General features: G+C 41.2%; 1 protein-coding gene across 3 annotated transcripts in view; it reads right to left on the minus strand.

Moving 5' to 3' along the window:
• SASH1 (SAM and SH3 domain containing 1) overlaps window positions 1-19540 on the minus strand; it is a 255831-nt gene that overhangs the window by 187951 nt on the left and 48340 nt on the right. Inside the window, exon 1 of one of the 3 annotated variants that reach the window (XM_057527623.1) lies at window positions 3541-4297. The exons of 1 other annotated variant lie outside the window; for it this stretch is intronic. In XM_057527623.1, coding sequence (XP_057383606.1) covers window positions 3541-3669 — 129 coding nt within the window. In that variant the 5' untranslated portion in view covers window positions 3670-4297. Of the gene's footprint in view, window positions 1-3540; window positions 4298-19540 lie in introns of those variants that run through there. One more of the 3 variants, XM_057527625.1, reaches the window with a different exon arrangement.

The following is a 19540-nucleotide window of genomic DNA, read 5'->3' on the forward strand; positions in this document are numbered from 1 at the left end:
CTTTGTCTGCAACCAGGGAGTAAAGATAAAAGAGTAGAATCCCATAGGATTCTAACTTGTTCTGCACTTCTCAACAAAAGTCTAAGCATGTCATCGTGAAAGGTGACAGGCTTTGAAAACCCAGGCAGACCACACGTTGCCGAGTTAGAGAACAGAATAGCGTATTTCGCAAGAAGGCCACGGTTTAATTGCTCAGGGTTTACAAACATTTCGCAATTTGCCATTACATTTTCAGTGGAAGTGCCAGGATTTAAGTATGCATGACGCAACTGTCCAAGTGGTAGCTTTGGCATAAGCAGAATTTATTAAAGTCTTCATAAATGCGCCCCATTATAGGCGGGGCATGAGTCTTTACAGAACTGTATTTTGAAGCGGCTCCTGCATTTGAGAGTACATACTTTTTTCCTTTTTCACTCAATAAAAGCATATTCTCAGCACCCAGTAAGTCCCAAGCCCTGCAGGTAGAAGAATGAGTGAAATACAGACCATGCCCTCCAGGCCCTCACATTGACAGTGGTTTTGTAAACTCATTTTCTCTTAACTCTCTATTTACATATTCACTTGTTAGCATTTTATTCATTCCAACACACTCAAACATTTTCATGCCATAAGTTATACTATTACTTCTCTAAATGAGCGTTTTGTTAGCAATTATATAAGAGCAACTGATTGGTGCTGAACTGGGCAGGACTGAATTAATTTAAATGTAAAATGTGTCCCAATGAATTCAAACAACCATCCTGTACTTACGGAGATCAATGCCTCTGGGGCAACACTCTCCCCCCTCCCCGGGTTAGAACCAACAAAATCCAAGGGGGACGGGGTGCCGAGGGCTTCTTGCTGTACTGCACCTTCGGGAAAGAGGGGCTGTGCTCACTCATTTAGAAAAAGTTTTAACCTAATAAGCTTTGAAGTTTACATTTTTACACTAAGAAGAGTCTAAAAAATAAAGCAGCAACTGTGCCTGAAATCTGCTAAGTGTGATGTCTGGATGTATAATTCCCCTACTACCTCTACTCTCCTAATCTTCCAAATAGCATTTGCCTAAAATGACTGGATGTCATTACACTTCTACCAAGTTGATCTGGGATGGTTAACTACGGGGCATCACGGCATCAAGCTCCTGACTGGTGGAGGTCAGAGAACTGGGGTGCAGCCTGACATTGCCACTAACAATGTATATGTGCCAGGGATCTAGTCACTTCAACCTGTCTAGGCTGATAGATGATTGCAAAATGCTGTATTTTAAATACAAAATGAAGGAAATGGTGTCTTTTATCTCCTTAGGAACAGAGAAAGTCAGCTGTCAGTTTCGTGTCTTGATACATTCTTCCGAAGATATAGTTTCTTATAAACACTTGGATGGCAGCTTTCTAAAAGCAGAATAAAGATCCTTTTCCCCTGGTGACTTCTTACAGGCACGTACAAAGGACAGCAGGTAATCTATGTCTTCTTTGTCTGCTTTTTCACTAACTAACAATCTTGATGCCCAAGACTTAAAGCAAAATAAGACCTTATAAAAGATGGGAAAACACGGGTGAACACTACCTGTTTGGGACAGTCTTTACCGTCTTTCAGCCTCACACCGAACTATTAGCTCTGTAAGAAGCACATATTTTCTTTTCTCCTGCATCTGCCTTTTGAATAACAGGTTTGGGCTTCTTGAGCCCCACCCCATCTTCTAACTCAGCCAAAGAACACTCTGCTACAACTGACCCAACAGCGCTGGAATCTGCCAGGGAAGGGAAAGCAAATCTTCAGAAAGTGGTCCATGCCACCCCGGCCCCCAAACGACCCTGAGCCCACACTTCAGTTCAAGTGAGCATCTCTAACCCTTCCCTCCCCAGCCCATACCCTAGTAAGGGATGCAATGTGATGTCATCAAGCCCATTTTCTCAGTGCCTGAAAGTTTACAGAGTGAGACCTGAGCAAGAAATAACAAGATAAGCTTCCTGCTTGATAAACTTAAAAAACAATCTATCAATCACCACAACTTTTATATATGTTCATCGGGTTTTCTGGAATTTCACTGAAGGCCCATATTCATAAGTAATGTTCAGAAAATGCAAAAAGCGTTAACTTAAAATTTTTTTAAATATGTATTTTTTGAACATTGGAGAGTCCTTCTGAGATGGCCCACACTCTATCGAGTGTGCATCTCCCTGAATAAATCTGCTTTCAAAAAATAAATTAATTAAAATAAAATATCGGAGAGTGAGACGAGCAGATAGAAATCTTTGACCAACCTTCCCTGGCTCTCTATACAGAAATAATCATAAATACCAAAGGACACCTGAAAATGGAATAACTGGGACTTTAGGATGTCTGGAAAGTTGAGACACAAGATCATTTGCAAGAAAAAACAGTAGAAAGAGAGCTATTATTTATTAAGCACCTACTATGTATCAGTATGGAGCACTAGCTATACATCAGCTTAGCTAAATCTCAGAAAACCTAAGAAGCCAATCTTTGCTTCCCTTTTCAGGTGATGAAATAGAAGGTCAGTGGAGTTGGGCACCTTGGCCAAGATCATGCAGTCAGTCAATGGGAGGGCTGGGATTTGAATCCAGGCTAACTCACTCCAAAGTCCAAGAGCTTAATTACGGTGCTAAAAATGGTTTCATCATTACCAAAGAAGAGTTTTCTATAAACTACACCTCCTCCAATAAAAAAAAAAAAAAACTCCAAGTAAAACTAGAGCCTCTTCCAATGATCTACACAACTCCCAATTCCGAATCTTTCCATTGAAATTGACTTTTTCATGTGTGGAGTAAGATGTCTGACTGCAAGAACCCCACCCATCTGATTCCAGTCTACCTGCCTACCTATAGCTCCACCAAAGCAAATCTACTCATTCCTCAAGGCGCTGAACCCTGAACAAGTTAAACCTTCATCCTCCATGCCTAAAAACTATTTTTCAGAAATTATGCCAAACCCATGGGCGGGTTTAGTTACTGGACATTTCAAAATGCATGACAATACAGATTTAGAAAAATAAGTCTTATTGTTTTTAGTCCCAAACGCATAACAACAAATATCCTGTAATTCTACAAGTTGAAAAACTGCAAACAAAGTAAACTTTCTGTGGTTCTGAGTAAGGAGATAATTGTTTTCCTCTCCTGGTCAGACAACACATGGTGAAGAGATAAACATCAGTAACATCAGCCTCTTCCCAAATCCGACTGTGGAAGCACATCAGCCAAACAGTATTTATTTACATCTATTCTTTGAAGGACTCTGTCGTTTCCACACCAACTTCTCAGCAGGTGTCCCAGATTAAACTGTGGAATATCATACCCGATTGTTTAAAAAATATATCTTTGATGTGATCTGCGGCTGGTTATCTTTTTAATTAGGGTTTGAAATCCTAAACCGTGTGTATTTAACCCCCTAAGAGCTAGAGCCGAAGAAGGACGACCCCGAGGGGTGGGCTTGTCGAGTCTGCGAGCGCGAAGGGAGCGCCGGGGCGCCGGGGGTGCTGCCTGCTCCCGGGTCCCGCGACCCGCCCTCCCCGCGCCTCCGCTTCTCCAGGTAACTCACCAGGATGCCCATCACGTCGGTCCAGAGCCGGGAGAACGCCTCGGACAGACCAGCGCCCGCCTCAGGCTCCGGCGCGGGCTCGGCTTCGGGCTCGGGCGCCGCGCCGGCGGCTCCCGCGTCCTCCTCCATGGCCGGGTCCCCGGGGCGCCCTGGCCCCGCAGCCGTGCGCGCCCGGTCCCCGGCGCCGGTCCCCGCCCGCCGCGTCACCACCGAGCCGCGCCTCCGCGCCGCATCCCCCACGGCCCCGGCCTCCGACCCGGCGGGGGCCCCCGGCAGGCGCCCGCACCTCGGCTCTCGGTGGCGACGGGCCGCGCGGCTGACAGGTCCAGAAACTTTCCCAGCCCGGCTCGGCTCGGCTCGGCTCGGCTCGGCTCGGCTCGGCAACCCGGTAGCAGGAGGCAAAGTTCGCACCACCGAGTTTTACGGCGGGGAATTCTGGCAGCCCAGAAGCAATGCAACCCGTGCAAAGGCGTCTCTTCCTGTGACGGGGACCGACTAACTAGGCACGAGACCCATTTCTTCCAGCAAGTCTGGGCAGGGCCCCGCGCGGTGACCGCGGCGCCTCTGGAACTTGGAGGGTACTTCCCGGGCCCCCTCTCTTCAAAATGAGCTCTTCCAGCTCCACATGACTCTCTCCCCTTGATGCTAAAGAAAGCGTTTAGCAACAAAAGGTGCTCTGATGTCAGGCTCTTTGCATGGAAATGAGCCACAGACAGGAGAACAAATCGCCTGTTGAAAGAGCGGCCGCGCTGCTGTCTCCCGCCTGCACAAGTTTCCAATCACGCTATTCACTGAAACAGTTTTGGTCACAGAAACTCGAGAAAGTTAATCTTTAAGCTGCTCCTGCCGAAGGAGTTCCCAAGTAGTGTAGTTACCCCGCACACCTCGCCCCTCCTGAAGTCAAGCGACCTCAGGAATTACAGCTCTGCCTCTGGCAGCCGAGACTTGGAAAAACAAGTGTGAAAGCTTGGGCACGAGCCATTGTTTGTATCTTGTTTATTACAAGGGGGGACATTTTGGTTCCTGGGCGCCCACAATGCCATGCATTGCTAGGGGTGGCAGCTATTTAGGGGGAATGCGCTTTGAGTTTTAATGGTTCCTTTACAGTAAGGGCATAGGGAAGGGCCTTTTTCAAAAGGAAATGTTATGGTTGTAGCCATTAAGCCAACACACCTGGGGCCCCGTGTGTGTTTTTCTAAGGACAAGATCCATGACGGATTTATTTTATGAGGGAAATAGCCCTGTAGAGGCATTTCTCCTTTTGTGATTGTTTCTTTAAAAACCACTCAGAATTCTCCCTGGGAGATGACAGTCCACGTCACATCGGATCTGGTGATTGATCACTTTGTGAAACAGTTCAGAAACTACAATGAATTGCCCCTGTTAAAGGACTGAGTGGTACAAAAACCCAGGTGAGGTGCCCCAGGGAGAGAGCCCTTGCTTGTTTTAGAGGGCTCTGGCTGTTGTTGTTGTTTTTTCCTTCTGAGCCCACATGAAAGGAGGGGTACAAGATCACGTCCCTCGAAATTCCCCTCCTAAAGCATTAATTACGGGATCCAAAGGATGAATAGCCCTTAGAGGAAAGTTCAAAATTGAAAAAAAAAAAACTTTTCCAAAGGTAATTAAATTTATACGCATAATCCCCGATGACAAAGAAAAAGAAAGCAAAAGTTTCCCCTTGATAGTGAGGAGGCATTGTGTTGACGTGGAGTGCTGGGTGCAGAGTCAGTATGACCAGGCCTGGTGCTTTTCCCTGGACTGATGCTGGAGTTAGGTCAGGCGCGTGTTCTAAGATGCTGGGAATCCAAATAAATTCATTAAAGCATTGGTGGGCTTTATTATTATTACTATTATTATTACATCTATAAAGACATGAAAATAAGTGAATGATAGGAAAAGGTAAAATAACCATTGAGTTGATTTTATGTATATTTAAGAATTTCAATGTATTAGCCATGTGGTACCTTACTCAATTCAAGAAAATACAAAGGAGGGACTTCCCAGGTGGTCCAGTGGGTAAGACTCTGTGCTCCCAGTGCAAGGGGCCGGGGTTCGATCCCTGGTGGGGGAACTAGATCCCGCATGCATGCTGCAACAAAGAGGTCTGCATGCCGCCACAATTAAGACCCAGCACAACCTAAATAAATAAATAAATATTAAAAAAAAAAAGGAAAAAGAAAATACAAAGGACAGTGCTGCTTCTACCGGGGGCGGCTAGTTTTCTGCACCAACATCTTCTGGCAAGTGACTGAGCATGAAGCCAAATAAGCAGGATGGTCGGGGCAGGACTCTCCAGCACCAATCGTGAGTCTTTCTTCTAGACTCATCAGATCACCTGAGGGCAAAGCATTTAACTTTCCTGTGCTGCAGTTTTCCCATCCTAGAGGAGGCAAGGCCACACGAATTGCCATGTACCTCCTCAGAGGTGATATTATATTTCAGAGTCATCTAAAGATAGGTACCATTTTGCAACAATACAAACACACATATCAATATAACTAAATCTTAGCCAGCATTTTGGTACTTACAGAATCAAGCTACCCTAGATATTTAAGCTCCTTGTCATGGCATTCCCTAATAAATGGATAAGAAAATAAGTAATACATTTGAGGGGGAATGTTGGTACCTACAATTTTGCTATCTGTACATAAATATGAAATTTGGAGCATTTTTCTACTTGTAGTATGTAATAATTTTTTTGACCATCTGAAAGATGAAGCTGAACCTTTTCGCTTATCAGCTTCATGATGCTTCTACTCAAAATGCGTCTGATTACTTCTCCCAAATTGAGTGTGTTCTCCTTTGGTTAACGTCAATCTTCCAAAAATTCCTTCAGGGGCTTTTTAACAAAATATAAAGAATAATTAGCAACATCACAATCATCATCAAACTATTTCAGAGTCCCACAGGGTACTGTTTACAAAGAGCTTTTTGTAATACAATTATATCCCATGAGGGCAGGACAGGGCCTTGAAGGTGATCTGGATCAAATCCCTCATTTTCAGGATGACGAAATGGGCTCCAGAGAACTTGAATGATCACTCCAAGTGGACACAACTATATTGAGCAGAATCAAAGTCAGATGACTTGATTACTTTTAAAAGTTCTTTCATCTATGCTGTAATTTATTTGATTCCCACAAAGCTCTGTAAGGTGGGCAAGGGTAGATGTGCTATTAAAGACATGTATAGGGAAAGTATACACATAGGAATCCTGCTTTCTCCTTTTCTCTTTCCATCAGGCCTCTCCCTCATCCAGCTCTGTGGAATTGTTATGATGTTGGTAAGTGAATTCCAAGGACAGAAAGGGATCTAGAAGAGAATTTTCTAGACACCTAGCAGAGACCCAAAAGTTGACTGAAATCAATTCTGTGGGTTCTGATAAACATTTATGGCAATGAACTATCAGAATGCAGTCAATGAAAGTAAATATTGGAAATGCACCTATCTCAATAAGTGTTACTTCTTGGAAAATTAGTGTCAGTCATACAGCTGCACATATATACGTGTAACACGTAAGTACATACATACACACATATACATATAAATACAAATACTGGATTGCGTTGTAAAAAATTGTTTCTTACTATGTGGCAGGATTACAAGTTTAAAAGCCACTAGTCTAGAAGCTGCAGGGTGTTGCCTGCAGTCTACTTAGGACATCATTTTGACATAAGAAAAGTAAAAAAATCTATTGCCTGGCAGTAAAGGTAGAGTTTGGCAGTAACACAAATATAATGGGTTCAGGACAGAGCCCAGTTTGAATTTTCACTCAGGTTTCTATAAGACATTGGGCAAGTTATTTATCTCATCTGTAAAGTGGGATAGTTCATCTCCTTAATACAGTTGCTATGAGGTTGTGTGTGAAAATGCAGGCAGCAATTCTCTATGTATTAGAACCTTTTCCCCCTTTTCCCGCCCCCTATTCACTCATACCACAAAGTGATAACTATAAAATTTCCCTGTTCATACCTGTCTCTTGGGTCACATAAAGGAGTTAATTCCTAGCCCTGGAACGTGGCTGCTGAGTGGAAGGGCTGGGAGGTTACCTCTGGCAAGGGGGAGTCATAAGGGCTATTCAGTTTGAAAGGAAAGGTATTAATAACAGTAATATCAATGTTATTTATCAAAAATCAGCTCTATGTCAGGCACTGTGTTTGATGTATAAAAATATTTTATTTAAACTTTAAATAGAATTTATGACTTCTCACTACGATCCAACCCTCCCACCCCAGCTCACTTCCCATTTCAGTACTCTGTTACATCCATCCATTGGTTCAAGCTACCAACCTCAGAGACATGCTTGAATCCTTCCCACACCTCACCATCACTCCCATCTAACCATGGACAAGCCCCGTGGATCCTACTTCCTAAATATGTGTCAAGTTCATCCACTTCTCTCCGTCTCCACTACCACGCACCACCTTAGTCCATACTAGCTCCATCTTTTACAATATTTTGTCTAGATCAGTGCTTCTCAAAGTGTGGACTCAAGAACAGAAGCATTAGCATTACCTAATTTGTTGGAATTTGTTGGAAATGCAAATTTCCGGCCCCAGCCTCCAAGCCTGCAGAGTCAGACACTCTGAGGATGGGACCAGTGACCTGTATTTTAACAAGCTCCCCAGGCAATTGTGAAATCTGCTCAAATTTGAGAGCTGCTTGAAACTATGGGAATGTCAGAATAAGGAAAAGGAACACATTGCCAAGGGAAGGTGAAGTTGTAAAATATAATATGTTGAAAAACTAAACCAGCGGATTGCTTTTTTAAATTAACTGGTAAAAGAAACCATCATGAGATTTGTGAATGGAGATCCCCAAATCAGATGTTCAGAGACATTTGGCTTCTAAGGGCAGACAATAAAATATTAAATGTATTTATTGCAATAAAGTGTATTATCCATAAGAATAGTACATATTTTAGAAACACAGCTTCATTCAAACACTTGTTATTTTTTAAAGACAACACATTTTCTACAGAAAAAAATGTGAGATTAAGCAGAGATTAATAGAGAACAGACTTGAGGACACAGTGGGGGAAGGGTAAGCTGGGACGAAGTGAGAGAGTAGCATGGACATATATACACTACCAAATGTAAAATAGATAGCATAGCACAGGGAGATCAGCTCGGTGCTTTGTGACCACCTAGAGGGGTGGGATAGGGAGGGTGGGAGGGAGAAGCAAGAGGGAGGAGATATGGGGATATATGCATACGTATAACTGATTCACTTTGTTGTACAGCAGAAACTAACACAACATTGTAAAGCAATTATACTCCAATAAAGATGTGGAAAAAAGCAGAGATTAAATCCAAAAGATTATAAATAGTCCAAATTTTTTTTTTTTTACCATACTGCATTCTGAAATTGAGCAATGAAAACAGATAAACTCATTTAATTTTTGCCTACGGTCAGCAGTCCTCTCTGGCACTCTAACGTGGGGCATTCCATAATGCCTCGGGGGGAGGGGGGTGGGGACTAACTTCAAGGAAAGACTGAAATGCCAAAACATTTTCCCCCTTGACAATCCCAAACACATTTTTTCCACAACTGCCTTAAAAGTGAGCCAAACCCATGCTAAAGCATTACCTGTTTAAAAGCCTCTTCATCATGGAGGATTTAGTAAGAGAGACTGAGAAAAGAGCTAAGAGCAAACTAAAGAAAAATTAAAACCAAGTGAAGACAGCCCAAACAGGCTAGGGAGAGAAGGTAAATAAACAAAATGATGATTCAGGGCTATAAATACTTTTCTCTGAAATCTCTTCTTCCAGTCTGATAAGCAAGGTTACTAGCCTAGCCAGTTAGGTTTTCCTCTGTGCTGATGCTATGTAAACACCAAGGTTCTGCCTGGGAATTATTCCATCAGGCATAAAACGACATGACCGATATTTCATTTTGCATAGTTGGGTCAGACTAGGTAATTTCTAAAGCCATTTGTAATTCTGAAATACAAGGATTCTGAACTATTCAGTAATACACATTATAGACAAGAAGCAAAAGACTCTGAGTGGGGTACCAACATTGAATTCACAATGTTTAAGGCAAAGGACCCAAAGACTTCAACTCACCATGAAATAACTTCTGAATTAACATAGGAGCAGTGTCTCCTGTGGAGAGCTGTGAGATTCTCTGAGAGCTACCTGACACTGAAAAGGAGAAAAAAAGGAAGCATGGAGAGGGAATGGTCTTAAGAATCATACTGCCTGCTATTTATCTTTTTAGCTTAGGAGAGTGTAAGAAAAGAAAAAAAAAGGAATGTGTTAATAAGAGACGAAAGATTACGTTAAATATTTCCAAATTATGTAAGGACAGTCTAAAAAGCACAGCTGGGAAGTATCATCCACCAACCAAACTGCTTCATCAATCTTGTCTGTTTTATAAACTTTATCCAATGAGAATGCCTACTTGGCTGTCTCTATTGCTTAAACATACTTGTGAAAAATATTTTTTTTCCTATTAAATGTAAAAGCTCCAGTTAACACTATTGCTCTGCTTCTTTGAAGTGCAATGTTATATACATAGAACAAAAGATTCTCACTCACAAAATGAATCCCAGAAACCATAGAAAACTATTACAAATCTTACCCAGAATTGAAGTATTATCCAGAATACTTTGGTTGAACAACGAGAAAAAATAATTTATAATTAATGACATTTGCATATGACTATTGAAAAAGGAGGGAGGCATTGAGCTGAGTATAACATTCTGGAAAAAATATGTGTTGACTCATTAAAGCAAAGGAAAGTGTGATATCCTTTTCACTACTCATTTTTTTAAAGAGTCACATATTTACTATATCAATTACTTGAGGAAGAACCACGAGTCTTAGATGCACTGCCCAGCCTGATGGTAACTCTGTATACAGCCTTGCTTTACTCTCTTCTGTGTCTTTCATGGGGGAGCCAATATTCTGGGTCACAAGGAGCAAGATTTTTAAACTCCTAAAATGTACCTGTTGGCTATTGAAAAGAGACACTCCCATTCTTGTTTCTAAAGGAATAAAGAAAGGAAGGAAGGAAGGGAGGGAGAAAGGCAGGGAGAGAGAGAGAAAGAGAAAAGAAATCTCCTAACTTTCCCTTTAGCTATAAAGTTCTATCCTTTTAGAATCTCAGAAACATATCTTCCTTCTTACGCAATCTAACTCCCTTCCTTTCCATGTATAGTAAGTTTTTCAGTCTCCCCTTAGTCATTCAAGGCCATTTTCCTCTTCTGGGTACTTTCTTTCAAATTGCATTTCCTGTGACACACAGAGGCACACGCGCATGTGCGCGCACACACACAAAGGCTCAGTTATCTCAGTTTTTCTGAGCCGCCTTATACAATTGAAGATATAAATAAATGAACTTGGTGAAGAACTCATCAAAAGAGGTGGCACCATGAGAATGTCTCAATGAGCTTCTCACATATAGAGAGAGAAGTTTGAGTGACAGGACATTGGGGTCATGGCTACTTCTTTAAATAGTGCCTTGGTCAAGCTTAGTGAAACAATTCCCTGTTTTAGGAAGCACGTAACATGCTCTGCTCCTATGGTGAGTGCTGGCTGGAATGGGGATTGAAATTTAAGAGAAATATTAATATGGATAAGCGGGCCCCAGATTTTCTGCACCATTTCCCTCTCAAGGAACACAAATGTTTTTAAAGGAGCAAAAAAGTAGGTTGTCTAGGCGTAAATTTTTCCTATGCCTTATAAATGAAACAACTAGGTGCTAGCTCCTCTTTATCTAATGAATGTTCTCAAAAATCAGATGATGTTGATTCCAATTGCAAAGAGACACAACAAAGGCCCCTTGTTCTAGAAATGAGGTCATTTGGACAGTCTATCCATTAAGAAAAAGCCTATTTTGCTTTAAGAGGTCACCTATTGGGGCAGGAAATCCATCTTTCAGCCAGTGCACTAACATCTGGCCTAAGTCTTCTGGGCTGAAATGTCAATTTCCTGGTCTAAATGGAACACACATGAAAGGAAAAAAGATAAAAAATACAATTTTTTTTTTTTTTTTTTTTTGGGCCACGCTTCATGGCTTGCGGGATCTTAGTTTCCTGACCAGGGATTGAACCTGGGGCCATGGCAGTGAAAGCGCCGAGTCCTAACCACTGGGCCACCAGGGAACTCCCAAAATTCTCCAAAAAAAGAATTACTCTTTAGTGATCAAAACAAATAAACAAAAACAGTAAAATAACTGTATGAAAATTTTATTTCTTTCTGTAATAACTCCTGAAAGGTAAAATTAAGAGGCTAGAGATTAACGATAGCAAAGGGACAAATCAATCATTCACTGGTACATTCATAAATAAATATACTTTAATTTAGAATGACTAATCATGATTCATGATGATTCATCCCAAGCTGGGCCAGATTTGCTTTTGTATTCTACTATGAGGCGGGGGAGGGGAGGAAGTATACTAACTAAATTAACAGGATAAAACTTAAAAAAGAGAAGTAAAGGGAGGATATTTAACCAACACAAGAAAAAAATCTTCTCAGGCTGGTTAAGAGTGCCATAAAATATTTCATGTGTAATTCTTCTAAATAAGCCACTCAATTTATACTACTTTTTGTACCCTTTCAGAACATTCCATAGTTTTGACTAGTCTTCTCCTACTGGTTCAAATTAGAGAGATCTGGTCCATCATTCATTCATTAATTCATCAGGCAACAAACATTAATTGAGCTCCAGTTATGTCTGACATCACATTAGGTACCCACAAAAGACAGCCCTGGTTCTCAGGAGCATTTAATCAGGAGTGTAAAATCCTTATTTTTTTGAAATTAAATTGTTAAATTGTCCAATTTAGGTTCACTTTATAATTAGTGGTGATGTGGAGTCTAGAAGAGGGTGAAAATTGAGGAAAGGCAACTTTTCAGTCATACTACTAATCTAGGCAAGAGCTACAAGGATTAACAGTGGGGGCACTTAGCACACGTACATCGGTTCCTGCCTGATCCCACACTGCTTTTTCAGCTTGATTTTCTGTTATGATCAAACGTACAGTTATTTTGGAAGGCTCTTATCTACTTTTCCCCACATTCTCTGTATTTCCTATTTTCTGCTTCTCTGTTTTGTTCAGTCTGTTCATTTTCCCTGAAATACTCCTGCTTTCTCCCTCCAGCTTTGTTGAGATGTAATTGACCTATAACATTGTGTAAGTTTAAGGTGAACAACTTGTTCACTTGTTACACTTATATATTGAACAATGGTTACCACCATACTGTTAGCTAACACCTTCATCACCATCGTATCACGTAATTACCATTTCTTTTTTGTGGTGAGAACATTTAAGATCTACTCTCTTAGCAGCTTTCAAGTATATAATACAGTAGTGTTAACTATAATCACTATGCTATATATTAGATCCCCAGAACTTATTTGTCTTATAACTGGAAGTTTGTACCCTTTGGTCAATACCTCCCCAGTTCCTCCACCCCCAGCCCCTGGAAACCACCGTTCTAACCTCTATTTCTATGAGTTCGGCTCTTTTAGATTCCACATATAAGTGATATCATACAGTATTTGTCTTTCTCTGTCTGACTTCTTTCACTTAGCGTAATGCTTTCAGGTTCTTCCATGTTGTCACAAAGGGCAGGATTTCCTTCCTTCTCATGGCTGAATAATATTCTGTGAATCTATCTATCTATCATCTATCTATCTATATCGATATCAATATCGATATAGATATCTCACATCTTCTTTATCCATTCATCTATTGACAAACACTTAGGTTGTTTCCATAGCTTGCCTATTGCGAATAATGCTTCAATGATCATGGGAGTTCAGATATTTCTTTGAGAAGATTTTTCATTCCCTTTGAATATATACCCAGAAGTAGAAATGCTGGATCATATGGCAGTCCTGTTTTTAATTTTTTGAGGAACCTCCATACCGTTTTCCATAGTGGCTATACCAATTTACATTCCCACCTACAGTTCACAAATGTTCCTTTTTCTCAGGTATTCTTATTTTTCTGAAAGAGCCACAGGTGATTATGATGGGTTGTAAGGGATGAAATCCATTGGTGTAAGTGAGAATGTAAAACTGAGAAAGACAGAACTTGGGGAACACCAGCATTCAAGAGAACAACATGGGGTAATGACACAGTGTCTGAGTGAGAGTAGTCCCAGGGGTAGAGAATCATGATGGCATGATGTCAAGGAATCTGAGGGTAACAGGAAGACGGGAAGGATCAGCAGTGTCCAACATTATGGAAAAGTCGATAGGAAGAGTATCAACTGAACGTTCATTTTAGCGGTCACTAGTAACTCTACTTAGTCAGTGCAATTTCATTGTAGAGGAAGGAGTAGAAACAAGATTGCAGGAGACTGAGGAAATGATGGGAGAAAAGTAGGTGAAGAAAGATAACACAAGGGATCACAAGGTTTGAAGAAATATTTTTAAGCATGTGAAAGATTTGAGCGAATTTATAAGGCAAGCAGAAAAGGAATAGTAGAGGAGGAGAGATTGGAAATTTAAGAGAGGGTGGTACTAGAATAAGATTCCAGAGGAGATGATGGTGATGATAATAATAATTTACATTTTTGAGAAATTATTGTTGGAGGGATTCTCTTGTACAGAGTCCAAACAGACTACCCCTTTCCCATTAACACATGTTTCCTACTCAATAACACAACAAAATTGATCAGATTTAAGCATTCTAAGAAAGAATTACATTCTAGTCACATTTTGCTGATGCTAGACCCAGACCATCTTCACTGGATTTTAAGATTTTTACAAATCCTCATTCATACATTTCAGATATTTCAGTTCAATAAGCATTTACTGAATGTCTATTCTGTACTTAGTGGAAGGTATTTAAGCATTGGGGAGTATGAAAAGTCACAGATTCTGATCTTGATGAGCTTAGTCTTGTGAGGGAGACACATAAATACTCTCAACCAAGTGTGATAAAAGAATCCATAGGCCCTTTATGAACTGAGAGACTGGATGGTCATGGCGGCCTAGAGGCATCATGGCGGCCTTCCTGTAAGAGGCTTCGTCTGAGTTAAAACAGTCGCAAAGGAAAGGTTGAAATTAGCCAGTCACATGGGGGCTAAGCTGGTTTCAGACTATGAGAACAACAGGAACAAAGGCACAAAGACATAAAACAATATTATGTGTTGGAGGAACTTGAAGTTCTCTGTTTTAAAAAATGCTAGTGAGGGAATGAATAGCTAGTCCAAAGCTCAGAGAATGAGACGGTCAGTCACACTGCACCTAGTCTGCTGTCAACTAAAGAGGTTAGTCTTAAGGCTCTGGGAGAGCGCATCCTTTGTATTTTAATGCTTCCTGATTTCCTTTCTGAAATGGTAACCTTCATTTTACTTCCCAAGTGCACCATGTACTGCTGAGGGTCCCTGGGCTGAACAGGCAATGCCAACGCCTGCAATAACAGAGTACACATGAAAAGCCACGGGCACATTAGGGAGGCAGTAAAATTTGGAACACTTCACTAATGTGCAGGTCATACCTGCCCAAAGGCCATGCTGATTCTTCTTCTTTCCAATATTAGTAAATGGGCCACCTCCCTTGACATTTCCTAGCTGCAGTACCAAACAGCTTCATGCAGAGAATCTCGTCCTAGATCTCCCCACCAACACTGTGATGTGAAGTAATTTGCAATCTTCCTGGTTCTCGGGTTCCTTAACTCTAAAGTGAGGAGGGGGGAGATATTTGAGGTCTTTTCCATTTCTAATGTTCTGTAATACTGTGAGTGAGTATTTTGGTATAGGAATTGTCTTAGGGAATAAGGAAGTAAGGAGATACCAAAAGTCTGGGGAGGAGGAAAATAGCTTTCCTGGTTAGTGGAAGGTATTTATATAACAGATGGGTTAAGCCATCTGGAAGATACCCCTTATAAGAAATGGCTTATGCATGCATTCTTGAGGAGGCCAAGTGTTCCTCAATTCTCCATCTAGAAATCAAGCAGTATCTTCAGGAAGGTGGCAATGGAACGTGACTGACATAAACAAAATTACAAATGTAAATTGGTACAAGATTCAGAAATTTGGCAGGATGCATCAAAATCCATAAAAATGTTCATATCCTCTGATCCAGTATTTAGACTCCTGGGAATTTATCCTGGTAAATTATTGGAAAGGAATCAGAAGCTCTGTGCTCAGAGGCTTATTACTGCACTTTTTATAACATTTAAAATTTAGAAAGAAGCTTCATATTCCACAAGAGAACAATGGTCAAATAAATGATGATATTGAAGGAATAATACCTATTGATTAAAATGTCAATATAAAGAACACGTAACAGCACGAAAAAATATCCTCTGTATGAAACACTTAACTCTAAGAAATCAGGAGTGCATGTGTGCAAAGGTGAATAGAGAATCTACAAATATTATATGCCAGTGTTTTTAATTGAGTAGGAGCTCAATAAATGTTTTTTGAACAAGTAAGTAAGTAAATGAAGTAAAATGAAAACTGGTGATGCACTAGGATGGTGGGATCTTGAATTAAATTATCTTTGAAAATTTTTCTATTTTTGTTACTATGTTGTTTAATGATAAGCACAAAGTTAATGAAGGTTAAACATTTATTAAATGTTTATTGTGTATAGATCTGGTCCTATAGATAATATATTTTGTAATGCTACTTATTCATCACCTTCTGAAACATGCCTGCTACTTTTCCACCTCCAGATTCAAGCCTTCATGGAGCCAAATTCAATGCCGGCCAGACATTTGAATGAATGAATGAATACCTCAACAAATGAGTGGCAGAGATTGAAGCACAAGATACTAGTACCTTAAACCACACGGTCTCTGGTGTGCTGTATGGTCAGGAATTCTCAGTACTCACTCAAAGTCCTAGACTTCGAGATTCTCTATGTAAATAACTGCAAGAATTGGAAGGATTGAGTTCCTGAAGCTGAGAGACAAAGAAAGAGTTCTCAAAACCCTGTCTCAGAAAGCATAACCTAGGGCTTCCCTGGTGGCGCAGTGGTTAAGAATCCACCTGCCAATGCAGGAGACACGGGTTCGAGCCCTGGTCTGGGAAGATCCCACATGCCACAGAGCAACGAAGCCCGTGCACCATGGCTGCTGAGCCTGCACTCTGGAGCCTGCGAGCCACAACTACTGAGACTGCATGCCTGGAGCCTGTGCTCCACAACAAGAGAGGCCACCGCAATGAGAAGCCCATGCACTGCAATGAAGAGTGGCCCCCGCCCGCTGCAACTAAAGAAAGCCTGAGCGCAGCAACGAAGACCAAACGCAGCCAAAAAGAGAAAAACAAATACCGTATGCAGCCAAAAATAAAATTAAAAAAAAAAAAGAAAGCATAACCTTTTCAATTGCTTCTGATCATTCTTTTTTTTTAATTAATTAATTTATTTGTGGCTGCATTGGGTCTTCATTGCTGCTTGTGGGCTTTCTCTAGTTGTGGCGAGCAGGGGCTACTCTTTGTTAAGGTGCGTGAGTTTCTCATCGCGGTGGCTCCTCTTGTTGTGGAGCACAGGCTCTAGGCATGCGGGTTTCAGTAGTTGTGGCACGTGGGCTCAGTAGTTGTGGCTCGCGGGCTCTAGAGCACAGGCTCAGTAGTTCTGGCGCACAGGCTTAGTTGCTCTGCAGCATGTGGATCTTCCCAGACCAGGGATCGAACCCGTGTCCCCTACATTGGCAGGCGGATTCTTAACCACTGCGCCACCAGGGAAGCCCCTTCTGATCATTCTTGAATGCCTCACTGTTCTTTTGTTTTTTGTTTTTTTAATTGGGGTATAGTTGCTTTACAATGCTGTGTCAGTTTCTGCTGTACAATGAAGCGAATCATCTATATGTACACATGTATCCCCTCCCTCTTGGATCCCCCTCCCACCCCCATCCCACCCATCTAGGTCACCACATAGCACTGAGCTGAGCTCCGTGTGATGAACAGCAGGTTCCCACTAGCTATCTATTTTACACACAGTAGAGTATATGTGTCAAACCTAATCTCCCAATTCATCCCACCCCCCCTTCCCCCCCTGTGTCCACACGTCCATTTCCTATGTCTGTGTCTCTTTTCCTGCACTGCTGATTGGTTCATCTGTACCATTTTTCTAGATTCCACATATATGCGTTAATATACAATACTTGTTTTTCTCCTTCTGACCTTCTTCACTCTGTATGACAGACTCTAGGTCCATCCACATCTTTGCAAATGACCCAATTTCATTCTTTTTTATGGCTGAGTAATATTCCATTGTATATATGTACCACATCTTCTTTATCGATTTGTCTGTTGATGGACATTTAGGTTGCTTCTATGTCCTGGCTATTGTAAATAGTGCTGTAATGAACATTGGGGTACATGCGTCTTTTTGAATTATGGTTTTCTCAGGGTATATGCCCAGTAGTGGGACTGCTGGGTCATATAGTAGTTCTATTTTTAGTTTTTTTTTTTTTTTTTTTTTAAAGGATTTTTTTCTTATTTATTTATTTATTTATTTATTTATTTATTTATTTTTGGCTGTGTTGGGTCTTCGGTTCGTGCGAGGGCTTTCTCCAGTTGCGGCAAGCGGGGGCCACTCTTCATCGCGGTGCGGGGACCGCTCTTCATCGCGGTGCGCGGGCCCTTCTCTACCGCGGCCCCTCCCGTCGCGGGGCACAGGCTCCAGACGCGCAGGCTCAGCAATTGTGGCTCACGGGCCCAGCTGCTCCGCGGCATGTGGGATCTTCCCAGACCAAGGCTCGAACCCGTGTCCCCTGCATTAGCAGGCAGATTCTCAACCACTGCGCCACCAGGGAAGCCCTATTTTTAGTTTTTTAAGGAACCTCCATACTATTCTCCACAGTGGCTGTATCAATTTACATTCCCACCAGCAGTGAAAGAGGGTTCCCTTTTCTCCACACCCACTCCAGCATTTATTGTTTGTACATTTTTTGATGATGGCCATTCTGACCAGTGTGAGGTGATACCTCACTGTAGTTTTGATTTGCATTTCGCTAATAATTAGTGAAGTTGAGCATCTTTTCATGTGCCTCTTGGTCATCTGTATGTGTTTTTTGGAGAAATGTCTATTTAGGTCATCTGCACATTTTTTGATTGGGTTCTTTGTTTTTTTGATATTGAGCTGCATGAGCTGTTTGTATATTTTGGACATTAATCCCTTGTCCGTTGCTTTGTTTGCAAATATTTTCTCCCATTCTGAGGGTTGTCTTTTCATCTCGTTTATGGTTTTCTTTGCTGTGCAAAAGCTTTTAAGTTTAATTAGGTCCAATTTGTTTACTTTTGTTTTTAGTTTCATCACTCTAGGAGGTGGGTCAAAAAAGATCTTGCTGTGATTTAGGTCAAAGAGTGTTCTTCCTATGTTTTCCTCTAAGAGTTTTATAGTGTCCTGTCTTTTACATTTAGGTCTTTAATCCATTTTGAGTTTATTTTTGTGTGTGGTGTTAGGGAGCATTCTAGTTTCATTCTTTTACATGTAGCTGTCCAGTTTTCCCAGCACCACTTATTGAAGAGACTGCCTCTTCTCCACTGTATATTCTTGCCTCCTTTGTCATAGATTAGGTGTCCATATGTGCATGGATTTATCCCTGGGCTTTCCATCCTGTACCATTGATCTATATTTCTGGTTTTGTGCCAGTACCATATTATTTTGATTACTGTAGCTTTGTAGTATAGTCTGAAGTCAAGGAGCCTGATTTCTTCAGCTCCATTTTTCTTTCTCAAGACTGCTTTGGCTATTCGGGGTCTTTTGTGTTTCCATACAAACTGTACACTTTTTTGTTCTAATTCTATGAAAAATGCCATTGGTAATCTGATAGGGATTTCATTGAATCTGTAGATTGCTTTGGGTAGTATAGTCATTTTCACAATATTGATTCTTCCAATCCAAGAACATGGTATATCTCTCCACTTGTTTGTGTCACCTTTGATTTCTTTCATCAGTGTCTTATAGCTTTCTGAGTACAGGTCTTTTGCCTCCTTAGGTAGGTTTATTTAAACAGTGGAATGTACTGCAAAACTTTTACATGTTGTAGCATTTCCAAAAAGGAACAGGAGTGCACTATGGCA

This window comes from Balaenoptera acutorostrata, chromosome 14, assembly GCF_949987535.1.
Source record: "Balaenoptera acutorostrata chromosome 14, mBalAcu1.1, whole genome shotgun sequence".
Taxonomy (NCBI): domain Eukaryota; kingdom Metazoa; phylum Chordata; class Mammalia; order Artiodactyla; family Balaenopteridae; genus Balaenoptera; species Balaenoptera acutorostrata.